We start from the raw sequence: 22,659 nt of genomic DNA, 5'->3' as shown, positions 1-22,659 counted from the left end.
GGTGTTCAGGAGTTAGAGAAATGTTATAGTGGGTGTGTATTTATTCATACACAGAAGGATAAAGCATTGGACTGGGACTCAAGATATCTGAATTCAATTCCCAGCTGTGCCACAGACTCAGGGACCTTTGGCAAGTCACTTAATCTCTGAGCCTCAGTTCCCCATCTGTAAAATGGGGGTATTTTTCCTGCCTCGTTTGTTTTGTGTGGGATTTTCAGAAGCTCCTGAGTGAGAAGCACAAGCCCCATTGGAAGTCAGTGGGATTTATGCGCCTGTCTCTGAAGTGCTTTTGAAAATCCTTCCCTTAGAATGTAAACTGTTCAGGGCAGGGCTGGTCTTTCACTAAGAGTATGTCCAACACCTAGCACTGTGGGGCCTAGATCTTGGTTGCAGACGCTAGGAACTTGTAACAAATAGTGTGTGTGCGCGCGCTTCAGAATTCTCCAGTACGCTTCTTCTGCGGGGAAGATGGAAAGCAAGTGGGATAATTTTGTGAAGGGGGATAGGTTTCTTGTTCAGAAACTTGTGAAGGAAACATACATTTGTGGGAGAGGGAGAGGAAGAGAGGCCCCCACTAAGTGTCTGAAGTCACACACACACACACATATTATGGAAATCACTTGACACAAATCCTTTCTGTACGTTTATTTAAACCGGACAATGTTTGAGAACACAGGATACATTCATACATAGAAAGTGTTTTTACAAAGAACACAGCATCCAGGTCACATTTTTGTAGATAGGACTTTTGTAAAACAAAAGTCAGGACTTTGGGGCCCTCTAGGTACGTCCAGTCCCATTCCCTAGACTTGCCCATTTCCAATTCACAATTAAAATACGGAAAAACCTGTTAGGACAGAGGGTTTTTTTTTAAAAAAGAATTTTTTTACTGGCCATCAAGTAAAAACATTCATCATGAAATGTTGGACAGCGTGTCCATCATTCCCCATTTCACACAACCCAATAACGTGCACTTGTTAAAGAGCTTGTTCTGATGGAGGCTTTGAGAACACTTTAACAAACAGGATTATGGTGAGAAAAGTAACTCCCAAGATGTGCTCACCTGTTCCAGTCTCTTGCAGTTCAAGCCTGTTTCGTTTAGACAAACGTCACGTTTTTGCCTGTCAACCCTATCCAATTTGTACATTGAGTAAGATTTGAGAAAGCGGCTTGATTTTTAGAACTGGGAGGAACTCTCAATGAATCTCAGAGTGAATATTAATCCCAATGTCCTGTTTACAGTCTCTTTTCTGACCATCCCTGCTCCCCCTCCCCCCACATTGGAGAGTTTCAAGTTGAATGGTATCCATTCACACCTAGTAAAACGGGTCAGGGAAAGCTAAGCAGTTACTCAGCCCTGGAAAGCAGAGGTTTATAAAAACTGATGAATGAGTACTACAGAATGTTTGGAGTCAACTGCTCTCTCTGCTCCTGAAAGTCTCAGGCCAGCAACACAGCCTGCTGCTCACCCTTAGAGGAGAAACGTAACACAATGGTCATCTTTAGTTTGGGACGCATCTAGATCAGAAATGTTCCTAATGCAGTATGCATTAGAATGTATTTATTTGTTTTTTTAAAAGGAGGAAGGACTATTTGGGTTCCATCCTTTGGAACTGTAAAGAGAACCCACAATGAAAGACCAGGCAGCAAGCTTCTAGGGGTAGGAACTGTGTCATCTTACACCTGGTGCAGCACCTAGGGACCCTGATCTCAATTGGGGCCTATAGGTGCTACCATAATAAGTGCGGAATAGCAGCAAGAGGCTGTTTCCCTTCTACTCCTCCCCTTTTAGCTCATGTCTATTGTATGACATGAACAGCAGCCTGGTTCTGAACCAGAGCCTTTTCAAGGAGGAACATTTGGATTCTCTGCTGTGTATTTTAGGCCAATTAGGGTAGTGACAGCCACAGCGGAAAACCAATGGGATGCTCAAGTTAGAGTAAGCCACCATCTGAATAAACTTGTTTGCCAGTGTAAGCAGTGAGCAGGCACAAGACAGCTGTCTTGACAAATGAGAGCGGCAAATACCTGACTAATGAACTACTCTTTTCAGTACTTCCATTAGGAAAAGGGTGAATGGCTGGAAATACTGGTTAATGGCAATAATACACATCACATTTTAGTATTGGGGACAACGGCCAAGACGCTCCCCACAGAGCAAGTGTTCAACTTTCCTTTCCCCAGACCACAGCTCTCTCTGGATACAATCCAATCCTGGCTCAGTTAGATGTACAGCTGGGCTTCTGCAATATGGAACCAGGTGTAGACAGACCTTCTGCAGAGTTACAGGGCATGGTAGGTAGACATGCAACCTATTGAGCTGGCTGTAAGAGAGAGGCAGACATCTCTGGAGGAGTTATATGGGCGGAGGTTGAAGGACAATGAATCCCAAGTCAGGGTGAAACTACCTGTAGCAAAGATAGCCCTACTGGAAGCTTCATGCATATGCCAGTTTGCCATTCAATCATCAACATTTTTACCTCCGTTTTTTCAATGACCTGAATGTGTTTTAGAAAGCAGGAGGGGTCCAGCATGTAAATACAAATATGAGAGTTGCGGTTCATTAGGAACTATACGTCACTCCAGCTATTCCATCTCAATTCCTCTCTACTTTGCAAATGACGCTGTTGGAAGATGATGCACTTGGCACAAGACATCATCATCAGACCCTCAGTCCCATTATACCACATCTGGAAAGTCTTTGCTGACTCTGTTCAGCATCAGGCAGATGCTCCTAGTCATGCTTCTGCCTGGTCCAAAGAGCAACAGGTTGTACAATTTCTCCCCCAGATCGTACAAACCTGACTTCCGCAGGACCACCAACCAAGTTCCCCATCTCCCAGGCAGCTGGATAGTTCCTTATGTTTCCCAATAAACATCCATTTTCCTCACATGTTGGGTATTAACACGAGTGACCACAGGAGCGTCACAGTGCCTTATATGGGACACAGTCCTGGCTTCCATGACTCCTTCATTGTACAGCAGTAGCACATAATATCCCCTGGGAAGTGAACATCAGAGCATGGCACAGAAGACCCACTATATGCTTTGAGTTTGTTTAGCCCAGACAAGTCTTGTATCCCTCAAAGGCAGTCCTTTGCTTTATTGACGAGGGTCTTTCGTCGTTTGAGGCATCTTATGAGGGCTACATGGATTCCCAGAAATATTAGCATCTTCATTTTTTGTTTTTAAAATAGATAAAGCATTTAAAAAAATACAACAGGTCTTTTTCATCCAAATGGGGTGGAATTGTATTTGTTATTTAAAACACATCAGTCTGTAAAAATACTTCGTATGGCCATCAACATCCATTCATGATACAAAGGAGTAAAAAAAAAAAAAAAATTATATATATATGGAACATGGTTTTACTTATATACAGTTACACTTGCAAGGCAAATCACTCCTCCAGTGGCTGGGCCTTTCTACCTCCAGATGCTCTGCCTTGTTGATACGACTGCAAGACATACAAAAATAAACTAAGTGACCCCATTTTGGTGGGTTAGTGTTTTTAAGAAGAAAAGAAAAAAGGAAGACGTATGCTGCAACCATACATTTGCAATATAAAAGTATATCCTTCAATCTAAAGGGAGTGGAGATGAACCTACAGACACCGAGATGATTCCCTCTAGTGAAATGAGCAGATACAATATTCCAGGTCTGGTGTTTATGCTCTTAAAATGCTACAAGGGAGAATTACAGGCGGATCTTTGCTGTACCACTGGAGACAGGACTACGTGGAGAAATGCTCGTGTTATGCAGCATCTGTAAGTACTCAAGACAGTGTACACTGCTGTGTGTTCTGATATTGACCCAATGTTATGGTCACTGTCTCTTAGGATGTTAAAAAGGGCAAATGTTTAGCAGAGAGGGGAAAGGGCCAAAGAAAAGATCAGCACAATTCACTTGCTTTTGCTAAAGAGAGCAGGCACAAAGAAGAAGGGTGCAGGTTAAATTAGCATAATTAACTGGACGGTTCCCAAGCTGGTTCTGGGGGAGGGGCAGAGATGCCACGGCCTGGTATAGAAAAGCGCTGTTATGAAGAAGATCTGTGCAAAGTCATTCCTCTCCAGTGCCATAGACTGGGTGGGAAGAAAGGGTCACCAGGTTTGGCATGCCCTGTGCAGCTCTTTGAAAGTGCTCCAGGGTTTCCTGGAGTTGACTGGGTAGGGCTAGATGCCAAGTTCCAAAGGGGGCTGCTGGGAAGAACATGAAGCTCTCCCTCGTCCAAGGTACAAATTTCTACCTCCCAATAACTAACTGGGCAATGCCTCTTCGTGCCCTCTCCCACCCCCTGCCGCTCCAGCATGAACCAGCTGGAACGAGGAAGAAACACCACCCAGCGAAAATTCAGGCAACAGACACATCCCTATAGGGTTTTGTTCAAAGCCCACTGAGGTCAATGGAAAGCCTCCCGTTGACCTCGATGAGCTTTGGTCCAGGACCTAAATCCTCTCCTTTGCAGGTCTCCATTCCCCTCCACCAGGACCAGCAAGAGCAGCAGAAGGATGAAAAATCACAGTCAGTGGTGAAGAAAGGAGAGTGACTCAGAAGCGACCGCTTGGTCTGAGAAGGAAGGTGCTTTATTTGAAATGGATGGCATGGGGCGGTGGCACCTCTACCCCCTTGGCTAAGTGCCCTGAAAAGGTCTCAGATGGATGGGTGGAGTTTGTAGCAGTCCTTTGGCCTGCGAGAGGGGATAGCGCATTATGGGGAGGTGGGGGCAGCTGTGGCTCTTTCCCCGTTGGTCGGGGCAGGATGCTGCACCAGGCCAACTGATCCGGCACAGCAATAACTTGATTCTCTGCAGAGAATCCAAAAAAACCAAGAGACACTCTCCAGGTGGGAGCCGTAACTGCTCTATGTTGGGATCTCCCACGGCACGTCTCCGGCAACTACCAGCACAGGGGCAGGGGATTTGCGAGTCCTTTTGGAAGTGCAATACATCATGGGAGTCTGGGTGCAGGCAAATGGGTTCCTGCATGTGCAGAGCAATGCCTGTCGCTTGCTGGTGAGGAAGCTCCTAGTACTCAGCACACAACGTCCCAACCCAGTGAGTTTTTAACAGGCTTGAACTAGCAGAGACGACCCTTTAGATGAACAGCAAAGACACTGGCTTCGGGAGCAAAGTCAACTGCAGTGCTTGCTCTGGCAGCGAGCTTCTCCCTAGTGGTGGGACGCAGAGAAGGGGACGCTGCCAGGTATAAGCATCATGGTCACATTGGCACCTATTCGTAGCGCAGACATCACGCAGCAGGATGCTTTTAATGCATTATTTCACGCCACGCCACCATGGCCCCACAGCCCATCGTTTCAAGTAGTATGGCTGCCAGACCCCATCCCAGCCCTCACGCTCTGGTTGCCGCTTGCTAACTATTATTTAAGGGCCCTAACGCACAAGGATTTACGGTAGGCACTGCAGGACAACCAAGCCTTTGCTGTTTTAGAGCAGCTATTCGTTTTGCAATCAAATACCAGAGAAAGGAGGAGAGAGCAGGAGAGAAACACCGAGCGGTCTGAGAGTTGGGTCACAGCCTCCTCCGCGCAGGCGATAGCTGCCACCGTCGCAAGGAGACTAGACCTTTTGCAGGGCTGCTTGGCAAGATAGGGCATTAGGAGCACAACCGGGCTTAGGCCAGTTCAAACATACACACCCTCGGGGTTCAGGCTGGACACCAGTGGGTTCTGAAGGTTCCGTGGATGGCCGAGGAACTGCTTGGCGCTTGGTCGAGGAGGAGAGTCTGTGCTGGGATGGAGAAGGCCTAGGGAGGAGAAACAAGTTCACGGTTCAGTGTCAAGCTGGATTTGTTTTGCTAGCACCCTTGAAACAGGTCAGTCCAGAGCTCCCCAGCAGGGACGCTCATGCAAAACGTGTCCAGGGCCTGTGCCTGGACTCTTCCCAGTAATAAAGGGGGATCAGAAGGGGCTTCCCCTCTTCTAGATTACTGTGGAGAAAAGCCTACCCTGACTCCAGTCTTGGGGATCCTCTTTCTAAACCACTCATACGGCTCAGAGCAGCCTTTAAAGGCTATGCTAAAGCAGCTTCTTTATGGCCCAGCAAGGAGGAGTGCTACTGGAAGAAGTGGCCAAACCTTTGTTCCATGTCCTTCCTCCACCACCCTCAACTCAGATCCCTGTGAATAATCCCCGTCTCAAACACGTCTCTGTAGCCTTCCACACCCCACACACCAAGCGTTCTTTATAGCGCTGTGCCCGCTGCACAGGATCACGTCCTTCATACAGTGGGAGTTCTCAGCTTTGTGCTGCAGTCAAGGCAGGTTTTCCAGTCTAGATCTGGATCATCAGTACACACAAATCTCACCTACTCAAGCATCCACAGTGCCAGTGGCGAGCGAACGCCTCCTCGGCTAAGATCTGGCAAGTTGTAGTGGAAGTTGCACGAATATATAGCTCACAATGGACAGACTTTACACCAGCTCTTCCTGAACTGAACAGCATCGAATCCCCATGGGGCTGTGTTTCTCGCTTTGTTACAAACCATGTGTAATACTTGGAAAACTAGCTAGCATTTACGCTTCCTTCCCATCAGCAAAAGGGCTTTTCACACCGTCGCACTCATGTCTCTGCACTCAGCCTAGGAATCAAGAGCTCTTCTGATGTCATCTTCCCGTGTAAAGAGGCTGAACTGCTTTTAGGGAGGAACGCAGCCACAACTCAGCCAAGATCACTGAAGGAAAGGACTCCCCACCCCCTTCCAAAGTTGCACGTGGCTGCGTGAAGAACCCATCTCTGGCGTGCAGTCCCAGCTCGGCCAGACCAGAGACGAGTTCCGTCTCTGCGCATTAGGAGACACCAGACTGGTCTCTGGAATCGCAGGATGTTGAAAAGATACAGGGCCAGACCCTCAACTGGTGTCAACAGGCACAACTCTACCGCTGTCAGTGGAGCTGTACGGATTGACACCAGGGGAGGACTGGCCCCGCAGGACATACAGAGCCGTAACTGACCGGAAGCAGATTCCCAGCTAACTGTCACTGCTCCGTGTTCCTCTCCCCCTCCTGCCAGCTACCACAGCATTTGGAATTATGGGTCAGTTCAGTTTCTCAGCCACCTGCTTCTCCACCCAGACACGTACATTTAGCGAGGTCACACAGTCGCCCAGAGGCTGGAATGCAGAGCGGCCAATTCAGACACGTGGGCTCCTGACCCAGAGCAGAGCTGCCAATGGCAACAGAGCCGTGTGAGGCCAGGGCCTCTCCTCACTTCAGCTCTTTCTTGCCTCCTGGCTGGGCAGAAACAGCCTCTGCAGCACCACAGCGAGGAGAGGGCTCAAGTGTACCGTGTGCCTCTCCAGGGCTGGTCACTTCTGCCCAAAGGGGGTGGGAAGCCCCGGGACAATCACCTCAGGAGATGGGAACACCCCTGCTCCCCACACCCACGGGAAGGTGGAACAGTCTCCTCTAGTCTCTGCTGCTAGAAGCCAGGAATTGGGTCTCTCTCTCACTCACCCTGTCCACCACACACATAATGGTGGATGCAGTGCAGGAGGCCCAGCCGCGGTCCTATCACCCACATTTGCTGACAACTCCCACCGAGACACTTCTGACAACATTTTCAATGCCCGTACCTACAGCACAGGCTCCTACAGCCATACTTAGGCCCCTAAGTAGAAGCAACCAGTCTTTCAGGGGGCAGAATAATCCCAGCACCCACTGAAGCCACTTCTGTTTTAATGCACCATGGTTTGAAAGTGTTGACCTATGGACTGTCCCACAATCGCTCCCTCTAGAAAAGGAGTAGAAGGGGCAGGTACACCGGTAGCAAGCCAAACCCCCAAATCCAGCGTCTAACACTGCTCAAGGTCGTGAGTTACAGCAGCACAGATCTGTCAGATCACACCAGACCTCTGGTCCTCCAGCCCCGATATCCTGCCGCTAGCAGGGCCTTATGCTCTATGCTCTAAAGGAAGATAAAAAACCCCACAATGCACTTAGCCATGGCGAGGACAATCTGTTCCCAGCCCACATGGCGGATGGGCTGACACTGAAGCAGGAGTCCTGGTGACCCTAATCTCAACACATGTAACAACAGAAGTATTTTGGTCACGTCCATCCAGCTTTGATATTTTAACTACGTCCAAGCGGTGAAGGAACCAGATAGGAGGCAGTGGCGGGTAACAGAAGGAGAAAGCTATAGACACCTTGACAAGGAAATCTCAGGGAGATGACAACAGTTAGAATGGAGTTAGGAGGTTTTAAAAGCAGCATTTCAGCCCAGCATAGTGGCAGGTCTTAAAGCAAGCGCCCCTCTCCTTAAATAAATGAGTCTCCAAACTGCGTTCTGACCTCCGTTTCTCTGGCAGGCTGGCAGTTCGTGGTTAGTTTGATCCAGCTGGGGTTCATCCTCAGGTCTGGACTGCAAAACAGTCACTGTGGCTCCCGTCTGCTGAATAAACTGCTGCAAATTACATTGCCTCAGCTCCTTATTTAACTCCTCCAGATCTTGATTCTGGGCCTGCAAAATACAGGGTGAACAGGATGAGCTCCACAGCCGTGCCTCATCTGCCGAGCAGAAAGGGTATCAATACAGTGGGACCTCCAGAGATGAAGCTGCCAGCAAGGCTCCTGATCCCCCTCCCCTTGCTCACCTTTCATCCTACTACCTCCTCCGAGTCCCTAAATCAAGAGACAGCAGGGCCACCAAGAGGGCAAACAACATCACTCCTCTCAATACCAAACACGCCAGCTTGTGCTGAGTGGCCACCACGTCTGTGCACTTCACACGCCCTCTTTTGGGTTGCACTAACACAATACTTCCAAAGCCCACAACGGAACCTGCCATCCTCCACCTGTGAGGTCAGACCTGACAACGACACAGAGAACCAGCATGGCCCGAGATGATTAAGCCAGTTCTCGGAAGGCAACATTGCCGACTTTGCCTGCTGTTCGTTTTTAAATGTAAATTAAAACTCAGATAGGGCACCCAGGCCAGAAAAAAACCAGCGAGTGCCACAGGGGCCGACACACCAGCTGGCCACTTCTCCCACTGGGGCTCTTATCCAGCCGGGATAAAAGAGAGTCTATTCTGAGTCACCTCATCAGACTCACTGGAATGGGCCTTCTGCTACTTCCCCTACCTAGCAGGGCGTGTAATTCCAGCAACGTCCTTCCCACAAACTCCTTTTAGCCTCTTGCCACACTACCCCACAGCACTCAAACTCAACTAGGCACCCCGTCACACTCGCCCTCCTTTCTCTGGCAAAGGGCAGATCCAGATAAAGACAGAGCATGCTTCCCAGCTGGCCAAGCATAGGCAGGAAGGGTTATTGCTCAAGGCTTCCTAGCAGGGTTCTGGTGGAGACGCCTGTCTGCAAAGAGATACAAACGCACGCTTTGAATTCATTGGGTGCCACATATTTGGAGCTCTGACTACACCCACCTCTACTTCCTCCTCCTCCTTCCAACTCATCTTTGCGAAACCCAGGAAGTATAGCAAAGCAGGTGTCCTTGAGAGACCTCTCGTTTGGATGCATCATAGTATCCAGATGACACCGAGGTACTATTCCTGAGAAGACGATGGAGCAGAGCTGGACCAAAAGAGACAGGATTTCCACCCCCGGGCAGAAGGGGCCACAGGAAACCAAGCTGGGTCCTGTCTACATTAGGGTTTGAAGAGCTTTGGTTACAAACCATGCTATGCACTACCAGAGCATAGTCTATAGCACGATCCTCATTAATACGTAGCTCTTACATAGCACTTTTCCTCAGTTGATCTCAAAGCGCTTTACAAAGGAGGTTGGTATCCTTGTGGCTACAGCTAGCAGTCTGTGCACCAAGAATAGGGAAACCACACTACAGGAGCTTCAGCACGGAGTTGCAGCTGGCACAGTGTCAGCTGCAATGCGAACGAGGTTTCAAGAGGCATCAGAATGGAATACGGGTCATCTCAGGACAAGACTGGCACATTCAAACCTACTGACTCCATCTGCAGCCTGAATCAGTCACTCCACTTTCACACAGCCCGGCGGGAGAACAGAGTCGCCGGGAGGTAGTCTTAGGATTTCCTCTGAGATGAGGCAGCGCGGGGGGAAGGGGAAGGAGAATCAAACAGGATCCTCTCTCCGGTTACCCCACCGGCTGCTGGGCCCAAGTTAGAGAAACACCGGAGTGCAAAACTGCTTCAGTCACAGATGGTCAGTCACACACACACAATCACAAGTCAGTATTGAATCAGCGGGAATGCCAAGACAACATTCCCGTAGGAGGATATGGACTGAGGCTGTGTCTACGCTCGGAGCGCTTTACTGGTATCCCGCACTGGCAAAGTGCTCCGAAACGTGGACGGAGCTATACCAGCAAAGCGGCACTTTGCACTGGGATAAGCAAACCAACCTTAAAGTAGGAATTTTAAGAATGGTCAGTTCTCCATATGTCCACAAGGTAGCACCAGTGTCTACTAAACAGAAAAGGAAGAAAAATTAAAGCCATGTGCTTAGCGCTTCTATTTAAGTAAAGTATAAGCACAATTACAAAACAGGCTTTGCAGCTACCCGCTCGGAGCCACCCACGAACAAGCAAGATGCTCCGATGGCTGCAAATGTAAGCTTCCCTAGGGAGGGAATGCTGCTCTGTCCCGGGGGAGGCTGGGGAAGAAGTGTTTACGTTAAATCAGGCAGGGATTAGGTGAACACAAGAGACTGGGAAATGGGGCAACGTCACCTGTAACAGGCATCATACTAGAGCTGCCCTGCTTTTCTAGGGAGTTCAGGAGGGGCGAGAGCCTTTTTACACCAACAGGAACAAAGACATCACCCCCCAGCCCACCTAGTCACTCAGACCCCAGAATCCACCCAGCCCAGCGCCCTTGCGCCACCAGCAAGCCAGAGGGGCTGCCGAGTTGTTCCAAGCCAAGCATACGGCCAGCTCCCATGCTGCTCTCCTAGCCCAGCATCACCGTTCACACCCTGCTCCCTCCCTCCCTGTTGCATGGAGTGACTGCTGTCCAGCTCCTGCTCCAGGCTTTGGGCCAGAAGGAGTCTGTTAGGGCACTGCGTTTCCAATGAGAAATGCGAGCTGGTTGCCATCCAGATCTCCCACTGGAGGTAGCATGGCCCAGGAGTCCGGACTGAGGCTCAGGACGGCTGGGTTCTGCCACTGACCTTGGGTAAGTCACTTCCCCTCTCTGCGCCTGGTTCCTGTTCCATAGAGTGTGTCATCTTAGAGGTGGGGATTGTCCCTCTCTCTCTCCTAGTCCCCGCTCTGAGCTGGGGCCTCCATGGGTGTCTACACTGCGGTAAGACTCCCAGGGCTGGCCCGTGTCAGCTGTCTTGGGCTTGAAGGGCTGTACAATTGTAGTGTAACATTTGGGCTCAGGCTGGAGCCCACACATCTACCCTGCAGTTTTCTAGCCCTGCAGCCTGAGCCCCACCAGCAGACCGGGGCCAGGCGCACGTGTTTTATTGCAGTGTAGACACAGCCGAAGTGGTGCTGTCCTACAGCTAACAGCAACTTCCATTTTACTGGCAAACGAGTGGCAAGTGGCTGGGCAGGGGCTTGGGACGTTTCAGATGTAGCCTCCTCCGGTTAGTGTGCACAGGTCCTCGTCAATTCCACCCCCAGCACCTTATGCCACAAGCAGAGTGCAAGAGCAGCACCAGTCAGAGGAGAGTTCCTGGGGACGCTGGATGCCAGCAGCACCTGCTACCTTGGCTTATTCCTTCCTAAAGCCAGAAGAGCAGAAGCCTTTACACCACTGAGTGGCTGTGAGGAGAGGCTGGGTGCATTGCTGTTAGCGAGGCAGCACATTTGGCTTCTGGCTCTTTTCACAAGCAACAAAGACAAAAGAGGGCAAGATCTGGTCTACACAGGGTCTGATCTCCAATTTAAATAGCACGAGGAAGCCAGATCAAGAGCATGTCTACACTACAGCGCCACGGCCGTGCTGCTGTAGCACCAGACTGTGGATGCCTCCTACATCAGTGGAAGTGGTTTTTCCGTCAGTGTAGGCGATTCACCTCTGTGAGAGGTGGTATCTAGGTCAATGGGAGAATCCTTCCGCCAACCTCACTGCGCCTGCAGTGGGGGGGGGGAGGGGAGGGGGGGGAGATCGACCTAAACATCACGCTCTGTGAAACAGTTTTCACAGCCTGGAGCAACACAGCTAGGTCGCTCCATTTTTAGGTGTAGACCAGGCCTTCGTGCTAAGCGACTCCCTCTGGGTGTGAGAAAGTGTCCACAAACACTAGGCCCAGGTGCACCCCCACGACAGCTGCCTGGGTAGCTTTCAGTCAGTCCCACAGGTTTTCCAGACACACGAGGAGAAAGATGCCATTTCTTGTACCTGCTATTTTAAAAGGGGCTGGTGGGCAAGGCAATTCTCTGATCTCTGCTCTTCTGCATTTTCTCCCTCCCACCCCACAAGTCCTTGAAGAAGATTACACAATGAGCGAATTAACCTGAAGCTCTAGCTCACTGTAGCAACTGCTGTCCATACGGGACTCAGGTGTAGTGAGTTTTCCTCTCACGACTTGTGATCCTCACTTGGGGTGGGGGCAGGGAGAGCAGGCTGAAGAGAAGGAAACAGGGCCCCTTGCTTTGCCCTGAGCTTCATAAAATCTTCCTGGGTTTAAAGTTTTTAAGAGGAATGATGTTTCCCTCCCGTCTTCCCTGTTGCATTGCTACAGCCGTTGAAAAGCCCGCAGCACCCTAGGACTGGCTGCATAAGTGCTCCCTGGAGGGATGTCCCGGATACCACAGTCTGGGGAAGGACAAGTGCGCCCCTCAAGCACCAAGATGTGTGGCTGGAAAGCAACATAGAGTGTTCCCTGCGCAGATCCCACTCCTAGCCTGAGCAGGCACGACCCAGCACCATGAAGCCAATGCTGCTCCAAAGAGCCACACTCGATGAGCACTCTCCAGCGTGGACATAGATTCATAGATATTTAGGTCAGAAGGGACCATTATGATCATCTAGTCTGACCTCCTGAACAACGCAGGCCACAGAATCTCACCCACCCACTCCTGCAAAAAACCTCTCACCTATGTCTGTGATATTGAAGTCCTCAAATCGTGGTTTAAAGACTTCAAGGAGCAGAGAATCCTCCAGCAAGTGACCCGTGCCCCATGCTACAGAGGAAGGCAAAAAACCTCCAGGGCCTCTTCCAATCTACCCTGGAGGAAAATGCCTTCCCCACCCCAAATATGGCGATCAGCTAAACCCTGAGCATATGGGCAAGATTCATCAGCCAGATACTACAGAAAATTCTTTCCTGGGTAACTCAGATCCCACCCCATCTAATATCCCATCATACCATCTCCTCCATAAACTTATCGAGTTTAATCTTAAAGCCAGATAGATCTTTTGCCCCCACTGCTTCCCTTGGAAGGCTGTTCCAAAACTTCACTCCTCTGATGGTTAGAAACCTTCGTCTAATTTCTAGTCTAAATTTCCTGGTGGCCAGTTTATATCCATTTGTTCTTGTGTCAACATTGGTACTGAGCTTAAATAATTCCTCTCCCTCTCCGGTATTTATCCCTCTGATATATTTATAGAGAGCAACCATATCTCCCCTCAACCTTCTTTTAGTTAGGCTAAACAAGCCAAGCTCCTTGAGTCTTCATGTCCACAAGCGTTCCAGCCACATCAGGAGGAGCTGTGTTTCGCGAGAGTCAGTCCCTCTCCCCACACCCTGCACTATAAGGTTTGCTAAGCTGGAGCCCACATGGCACTGAGCAGCAAAGCAGGGACCCACAGGAGTGGTACCACTGAACTCAGTGGGATTACTTGGGCACGTAAGGGCTTTGATTTGCATGATCAAGCCTCGGTCTGTTAATTCTCCCAGCCATACTGCACTTCTAGTGGCTTTCTATCCACCCAAGTAGTATTGAACCCTAACTGTTGGGGTTGTAACATTGCCCAGACCACTCCCACTATCCATCGATGGCAACCTGACCAGAGCCGCAAAGAGCTCTCTATTGGTCTGAACAGTCAGGAGGGTTCTGGGGTTTCAGGCCAGGTTCAGCAGCTGATCCCTGGGCAGCTCCCTTAACACTCTTGTTTAGGCCCCGCTCGGGAGGAAGGCCCGAGCGTGAGCGGAATGCGGCTGCATTCCACTGCTGACCCCCAGGGGCACGCGTTACTGAGACTGTACCTGTAAATTCCTTTCGGCTTCTTCCAAGGCCTTCCCCACGCTCTCCAGGCTGCTCTCCAGCTGGGCGCTCTGCTTGGTCTTGGCTTCCAGATCCCTTTTCATTTTGGCAGCCATGTCCTCCAGATCTGCAGGAGCCTCCTTTGCCCGCCTGGCCCTCTCTGTGATCTCTAACTGAATCTCCTTCTCCAGGGCCTCCGTCTTGGTGGTTAGCTCATGGATTTTCTGGGTGTACTCCTCCATGGTGGCCCGCAGGCTCCTCACCTTCTCCTGCCGCTCCCTCTCGCACTCCTTCTCCAGGTGAAGCTCACTCTGCCAGAACTCCTCTTCGCCCAGCTCCATCTCATTCTGCCTGATCAGGTGCTCCAGATAAAGGATCTGGTCTTCCTGGCTGGAGCCCCTGTCCTGCTCCCAGTGCCTGAGGTCCGTTTCCAGGGAATCCCCATGCACCTCCAAGGAGTGCAGCTGCTCCTGCTGGTGCAGCACAGTCTTAAACAGCTCCTCCTTGGATGGATGGCTGCGACTGGTGCTGTCCTTCGAGTCTACACTGTCCCTCTTGTGCAGTCTCAGCTTGCTCTTGGCAAGCCGATCGCTGGAGCCCATAGGGCCCAAGTTAAAGGTCATAGACTTTTTAGGTTCCCGGGACCTGGGCACCTCTGTGCTGACCAGCCTGGGTTTGATGGGAAGGCTGGCCCGGATGAATGTCCTCTCGGGAACCTGGGGGGCACTGTCAGAGGAAGGGCGCTCGGCCAGGCTGGGGCCCGTCCGCTGCAATATGAACTGCACGTCGTTGGCATACTGTCCACACTTGGCCAGCGACTCCAGAGGGCATTCATGAGGTAGAAGCTGCCTCTCCTTCTCCCGCAGCTTCTGGATGAGAATGTACCTTCCTGTCTGGCCTGAGAAGAGAACAGATGAGTCACTAGGAGCTCAGAGAGAAATGGGGAATATCACACTTGGCAACATTTCATCACACTCAGCTGCTCCACTCCCCGGGCCTGTACCCGAGAGCCCATCTGCATTAGAAACACGTAGAGTCTCTGGCAACACATCTCACAGCCATTACCTGAATGCAGCTCTTCCCCACCACACTAGGGGACAACTTACCTGTAACTGGAGGTTCTTCGAGATGTGCGGCCCCTCCCTGTATTCCACTGATGCAGTGACTACAATAGGGACCATCACTTGAAGAAGAACCAGGAACCTGGGGGGGAGGGGGGGGTGACTTCCGCTTCCACCAAAGACCACCAATGTCAGTGGCTGCAGCCAAGCAGCATGTGTTCTTCCCAAACAATGCTGTGTCAATGCACCTCCATCCAGCCCTATGGCTCCTCCGGTCCTTTCTGGCCCTAGGTCACCTATCTGGCTTCACTCCAAGCAGGGGCATCAATCTTCCCCCCACCTTGACTTTTCATAGGCCTATGTACTCCACCCCCACCCCCCAACCAACTTTGCAGGCTATAATATAATCACATAATGTTCTATATACTGACAACTTTGCCCCCCATTCCCCTGAATTCTTCTGAAATGACACCGCCGGGTTCCAAGTCCTAGGCATTGAAGACTCCCCACCGAGTAGCAGTGTTTTCAGCACTAGGAGAATCAAGTCCTGTAATTACCCATTGCACACTGCTGGGGCACTGGAGCTCACACCACCAGTTTGTCTGCTTTCAGGATTAGACAACACAGCGGTGACGATTCTCAAGCCCTAGCTATACTACTGTCTCCACCCTTGCAGCCACCAGTGGGGAATTACAAGTTTTAAAATGTTCCTAGTGTAGATGAGTCTAAAAGACCACATTTTATGTGTGACCTCAGACAGGATTAGAACCTGGGTCTCCAGAGGGCCTGTCTAACATCTTATCTCACTGTACCACTGCAGCCTCTGCTTGCTGGATGGAAAGGATATTAGGCATTGAAAGATCATAAGCCAGCAGGTTTTCTGAGAGCAGAATCATCATAACTCAGCTTCAAACACTTTCTGATGCTTCTGAGACGGAGTCAGGAGATTTCGAGCACACAAGGTTTTGGCCCTGAGCATGGGGGTGCTTCTCTTTTCCACGTCCAATTAATGATGCTGCAAGTGGAGACCCGATTTGCAGCATCAGATCGGAGGCATTTGTAACCTGGTGGAGGGCAGGAGCACATGTTGATGGAAACTTCAGCTGCAATTTTAGTGAATTTCCAAATCCCTAGACAGGATTGCCACTCACCATTACCCACAGGATATTCAGACAGCGCAATCAGCACTAACATGCACAGCTCAAGTTCAAGGAAACTGCAAGCACAGGCTGGGTGACTCATAGGGTATCTCACGCTCCCAGGCCATGGCCTGGCTTCTGCCTGCAGAAGAGCACATGGCCACTGACTGTTGTTTGTGTCCGCGGAACACCAGAACCTGGGGCTGTCCTGCATTGCTCAGCGTGCTGACGGGAGGAACACATCTGCCCAGCCTCGCCTGCTGGGTGGCTCACTCTCCAGTACAGTGTTATGGAGTTCACAAGCCAGGAGGGCTTCTCCTCTCCCTCAGTGCAGGCTGGCAAGGCAGGCAGGACGCTTGTGGTTAAGGTACTGGCCTGGGACTCTGGAGAGCCAAGTTCGGCTCCCACACCTGCCATGGCCTCTCACTTAGGAAGGCCCCTGGGGTACGTCTACACTGCAATTAAAAACCCCATGGTTGGCCCGTGCCAGGTGGCTGGAGATCGCAGGGCTCGGGCTAAGAGCTGTTTCATTGCTGTTTAGACACTGGGGCTCGGGCTGGAGCCTAGGCGCTGGGACCCTGCAAGGTACTCAGATATTAACATGATGACACTCATCCAAACACCCATCTAGATAGAGCTGCAGGGAGCTCCAGGGCCAGACTCAGCCGCCCAGCTACAAACATGACCAAGGAAAGGTGCCGTTCTCGACTGGAAACGCCATGAGAGAGGAGGTCTAAGAACCACAGTACAGTATTTAGTGCTATGGAAACCAGACTGGACCTAGCCACGTGTAATAGTGCCGCAGCCACCGCTTCATGCTACAGACGGTTCAGCGAGCTGAGAGATTGAGCCCTGGCTCACACGGGACCCTTGTCCCTTTGAACCCAGATCTGTGCATGAAGAGTCCTCCAGTTCCCGCCACGGGAGGGTAAGAGATCTTTTATTCTATTCCGAGTCATGAGGGAAGATCCGCAAAGGAGAGATTCTGAAATGGAAACTGCGATCTGGAGATAGGGATCTTTTCAACATCACAACCACAGTGTATCTGTCAGGCAAGGAGCAGTCCATGGTAGGACGGCTGTCCCCTGCTGGGATTAGAAGCCAAACACCAATTTCAGCCTTTCTGGAGGAAGGAAGAAAAAAGAAAAACCTGAGCTGTGCATCTAATCAAAGCCAGGGCAGCGGGGTTGTTTATAAAGGTGGCGTTGTTAAAGATGGGGGGTTGTCATAGCTGGAAGCCCAAGGAACAGGTGTCAAATCAGAACGTTAACAGAGCCTCTCTCTAGTCCATGCTTAACTGCAGTTTTCAAAGACAGGGTTTTATTATCCTCCTTGCTGCCTAACCCGCTTCTTCCCTCTGGGAGCCCAACGGCTGTGGCATTACTGTAGCTCCCATGGCCAGATGGGTGGGTACCTACGCCCATCTGACCGGCTAAGGGTAGAAGGGGTTTATACAGAGAGAGGCCAGACTTCTTCCTTCTCCTTTCTAGTAATTACTGCATTACCCATGCAATCCCTTCCTTCAATTCAGGCCCCATCCCCAGTACACCTGTAACCCAGGAGGAACCTTCAGTGCAAACAAGGAGTTAGCCACAAACACCGGGGCAGAGATGGGTAACAACTGAGCAGAGATTTCACCACAATTCCAAAGACATCCTGCCAGGTGGGCTGTTATAGCTCACATTTAATGTGACATTAACGACTCTCTGATGCAATAGGTTATTTTATGACTACATCTGGAAAGACAATATACCAGAGTGGAATAGAGGGAAAGTTAGGAGTGTATCTGAATTCTACTGGGAGGGGACGGGGAGAAAAGAAGGAGTGAGTTAATTGGACAGTCCCCAGGGGAAGCGGAAGGGAGGTTATAAAGATAGTTCCAAGGCATTCTTGCCAACTTTTAAAACCTCACAACAAAGCAGACGCTAGTCTGTCTCCTCCACAGCTGCTATAACCTTGGGCAGACATTGCCCAGTCAGCTGCATTCTCTCCTGGTAAAGTTCACAGTCTTCATGGGAGAACAAACATGCTTAATTCAAACAGAGGAACCTGGCTCAAACCTGAAGCTGCCACCATCACCCGGAAGGTCCCAGCGAGTCGGCAGTTTGACGTGGTGTGATGCCTCCATCATATGGAGACAATGTTCTAAAGGTGGTACATTTATAACCACAGTGGAGGGCGTGCTAAGGTACAGGCCTCCAAGAGCCACCCCGAGTTTCTCCAGCAGGCACAGCCCTATGGCAGGCACCAGGCGACTTATTTAGCACCATAACAGCGTTTTAGGTGATGTCCTAAAAGCAGAAGCCAGACGAGAGTCCCTGTGCCTGAGTGTATGTCTATCCTGCAATGACAGGGTGTGACTGCAGCTCCCAGAGACATACTCAAGCTAGCTTTCATCTCCCTAGCTTGGGTCCTGGAGCCGCGAAGCCATGGCAGCACATGCGTCAGTAAGGGTTAGTACCGCGAGTAATTACCGAGGGCTCCAGGAGGACTTGTACAGCCCAGGCTGAAGTGGGCACTGCCTGCAGCTTCACTGCTCCGGGGCCTGAGCTAGCGAGATTAAAACAACCTCGGGAATACAGGATGCAGTCACACCCCATGACTGCAATACAGACATACCCTGAAGACCTTCAAGAGCCAGAGGCAAACTCAGGCAAAACTACCACAGTAAATTGATCTTAGCGACGCTACTTCAGTTACATGAATAATGTAACTGAAGTTGACGTAGCTAGATCCACTTACCGCAGCGTCTACACCATGCAGTGTCCACGGGAGACGCTCTCCCACCGATCTAGTGCGTCTTCACCAGACCCGCTAAATTCGCTAAGGAGCTAGCTCGACGCTGCTGCAAGCGAGAAGATGTGCCTTCAGAGAGCGTGTGTGTGGAGCTGGGTCTTTTCACAAGCCAACTGAGGCTGGGGCTCCTGGGGCAGGGATCGGTATTTATGGACAGTGGGTTACTGGAGAGAGGCTGACATTGGCCCATGTTCTCTACTAGTGCAAAATGGAGCAGCTCGACCGACGCCGAGTCTGCACCAGCACCGCATTCGGGCCAGCACCTTGCAAATATTACGCCAGGGAGTGCTGCTGGCTACTGCCCTAGGGAAGAAGAGGAGAGGCCCATAGCCTGAGCAGCAAAACAGCACCTGACACCTATTGGCTACGCTAACAAAGCTTTGTTACTCTGCTCACCCACTGACTTTCCACCGCAGCCAGCTCTGCTTCCCCACCACCGCAGCCAGCTCCCCAATAGCTCCTGGAGCACAACCGGGCCAGAGTCCTGCCTCACTCACAGTGGTGCTGAGACTCATAATTTGTTAGTGCTTGTGAAGCGCTCCTGGATCCTCCGACGGGAGGGGACGGTGAAGGACAGGCTATTAGTACGATTAGAGGGATTTCTCTTAGAACATGGAGATTAAAGGGGATCTCAAAGCTTGCCTGTACTTTAATTATGCATGTGCTCCAGGGCCTCCTCCCAGTGTCTAAGGCCACATCGAGGTACAGCCCTGCAGGCCATGCCTCGGTTTCCATTCTACTCCATAAAGTGAGTATGTAATAGTGGCAACTCCTCATTTCACAGATCAGCGGTGTGCAGTCTTAGATCCGCCAACTCCAGTGACAAAACAACATTTCTGTGGCTGGTTCCTGTGGTTAGCCCTGCAGAGCCAACATAGCTAAGTAGGAGGGAGACAGCTGGGTTCTAGTCTTTCTTGTGCCTCAGAACAGAACTATTTACTACAGTAAATCACCCTCAGCCATGCCTAAGCAAACCCAGCAAAAACAACGGTGTGGCTGAAGGCCCAATTACTCCTGGTGGTTCTGTGCAAGATGGAAGAACCCATCTGGAGCCTCAGAGCCCAGGCTGACTTTCCAGAGCTGGGAGATAATTTTCATTCTTATCTGTAAGACCGTATGGGAAATCACAGAGATCCTGATTCAGCGAAGCACTGAAGCCTGGGCTTCACTTCAAGAATGTGTTTAAGACCCACTGAAATCAATGGGATGTAAGCATGCATTTAAAGGCTGTTGTGAATCTAGGCCCGAGACAATTAAATAGAACCACATTTTGGAGCCCATGTCTGCATCATTTCCTGATGCCAATGACTGACCTCACTGCCTATTTCTAATGCACAGTCTGGGAGGAAAAGGAGAAACAGCTGCAGACACCCTGCCTGTATCCATGCTCTGCTGGGTCCTGTGGGGCAGTCTACTGTAGTACATGGACAGGTACTGGCCCAAGGAGGTTTCTTCTCTCCTATGAAGGAAGGCAATTTCCCTAACAGAAACACTTAGCTGTGTAAGAAAACACATACACCGCTTCAGACCTGTAGGTGCAGCCACCTCAGCCAAAGACCCTTGCACATCCACTGTTGAACTGAGGGTCAATTGTTTGACGTAGTTCTCTGTGGTACGCTCCCTTTCTCCAGCAATCCCACCCCATCCTGGCGTGAGCTGCTTAGATCCCAAGTGAGGCAGTGCTGAAAGACACAGCTGTACCAATGCAATTAAACACACTTGTGATCCCACAGACCATCGTTTGCATCATGCTGTTTATGTGGCAAAGATCTAGAGAGTTTAGCTGTGCCCTCCCTGTGGCAAAGACAGCCTCATGCTCCCTGGAGGTCTCCCGCTACCTCAACCGGAGATTGCTGTGCAGATGTGGACATGAATTTAATTATGAAGAGACTGGTGGGTTCTGAGGGAGGGGGAGGGGCAGAAGCAGGACTATTTTAATGATCTTAAATTTTTAAAAGGTTGAAAGTTAAAACCTGTCATCAAAGAAGAACTGGCCTGGGTCAAGCCTTTTGTGTTAGAAGTGTAAGAGTTCTAGAACTAATCCACCAGGAGGCAGCGTTGGCTGCTGGTGAGAACAGGGGACTGGAGTCAGGATTCTGGGTTCTAGTCCCATTTCTGCCACTCACTGGGAGACTCCCTTGGGCAAGTTACTTCATCTGTATGTCTCAGTTTCATCCAGCTCCAAAGTGGATAATAATCCTTGACCGCATCGCAGGAAAGACTTGAGAATGTATAGAAGCACTTTCTCAGGTATTGCAATTAAAATTGATGTAGGTCATTAACGAAACATCACCAGACATGGTGATTCAACACCTTACTTACCAATGGCCCGTGCCAATGCTATGACAACCTCCTGGCATGTGGTCTGATCTGAGACGCCACACACAACCCGCTGGATACCATCGACCCAGACCTTCAGCTCCATCACCAAAGCTGCAGAGGAATTAGACTCTCTGGACCATCGCAAGGTGGCTTCCCTGTAGGGATAGAGAAACAAGTGCTCGATTTCATGTGTGCTGTCTGATCTACTGTGTCAGCCCCTAAACACTTCAGAACAATCAAATTAATAGGCATGCAAGATTCCCCTACAGAATACCCATTTGTCAAAATGGCCAAGAGGCAGTTTGTTAATGACAAGAATGGGAGTTAGCCAATGGAGCCATGTTTCGGGGGGCCTAAGACCAGCTACCATTTGATGCAGCCGATTTCAAAGAGCTTTAGAAGAATACAAGACATTTTAAAGGCAGAGGGAACATACCTATAATGCCAACATCTCTGTGCGATCATCCTACAGCAGCAAGTGGTATCCCACACTTGACTGGACCTAAAACCAGCTGCTTGAAACCACTCTCAGCTCAGCTCTTTGCCCCTTGCCCTGTTCCCTGGCTTCTTGTAAAGGCCGCCAGAAATTAGTTTGTCTCAAAAGATGTCTCGAGTCCAGGACTGGGCCTAGAGGTCAAGAAGAATTTGTTCATCCCATTGTAAACCCAGTAACATTGAGAGGTCTCAGAGAACAGTTCTAGCATCTGACAGATATCACTAGCTTGCACTTTTCACCTGACAGTCTCAGGTTAATCCTGGCTGGAATCTCTTGCTCATAGCTGGTTGTGGCTGCCAGCACTGCCACACGCTACACTCAGGTTTTAAATCCTACTAGACAAAAGTCTCTCTCTTGCCGGTTTCACAGGCCGCCATCCACCCTGAACAAAAAATGGGTATAAGATGTGCAAGTCACAATGACTCCATAATCCTCCACGCACAGGCAACTTCATGAGAAAGTACTTAATGTATCAGCTAACAGTTACCTTGCCTAGGGATTTTAAACTACATGGGGATTTTAAACCATGGGAGAACTACATTTAAACTTCTGTGCCCTATTTTAGAACAACTCATGACCACTCAGACACCACAGGAATGAATAGGGTACAATTGCCAGATGTGGCCAGCCAGCGTGACAGAGCTGGACTGAGATCAGAAACCGTGTTGAACAGTTTATAATTCAACACTGACTGGGCTCCGGGTGTATCTAGCCACCACAAATAGTGCTGCAAATAA

General features: G+C 50.2%; 1 protein-coding gene across 5 annotated transcripts in view; it reads right to left on the bottom strand.

Annotated features, from left to right (window-relative positions):
* Positions 1–630: 630 nt before the first annotated feature.
* The window catches only part of RASSF7 (Ras association domain family member 7), a 122,806-nt gene continuing 100,777 nt past the window's right edge, over positions 631–22,659 (bottom strand). For 4 of the 5 annotated variants that reach the window (XM_074954740.1, XM_074954742.1, XM_074954741.1 and 1 more), the window contains 5 exons: positions 21,427–21,581; positions 14,111–15,006; positions 8,307–8,475; positions 5,655–5,762; positions 631–3,457 (listed from right to left, as the gene is read on the bottom strand). In XM_074954740.1, the coding sequence (XP_074810841.1) occupies positions 3,426–3,457; positions 5,655–5,762; positions 8,307–8,475; positions 14,111–15,006; positions 21,427–21,581 (1,360 nt within the window). In that variant the 3' untranslated portion in view covers positions 631–3,425. The remainder of the gene's footprint in view (positions 3,458–5,654; positions 5,763–8,306; positions 8,476–14,110; positions 15,007–21,426; positions 21,582–22,659) is intronic. The other variant, XM_074954745.1, reaches the window with a different exon arrangement.

The sequence above is a fragment of the Natator depressus genome, chromosome 6 (genome assembly GCF_965152275.1).
Source record: "Natator depressus isolate rNatDep1 chromosome 6, rNatDep2.hap1, whole genome shotgun sequence".
Taxonomy (NCBI): Eukaryota; Metazoa; Chordata; order Testudines; family Cheloniidae; genus Natator; species Natator depressus.
Note: the sequence above shows the minus strand (reverse complement) of the source record. Positions and strands in the feature narration are given on the sequence as shown.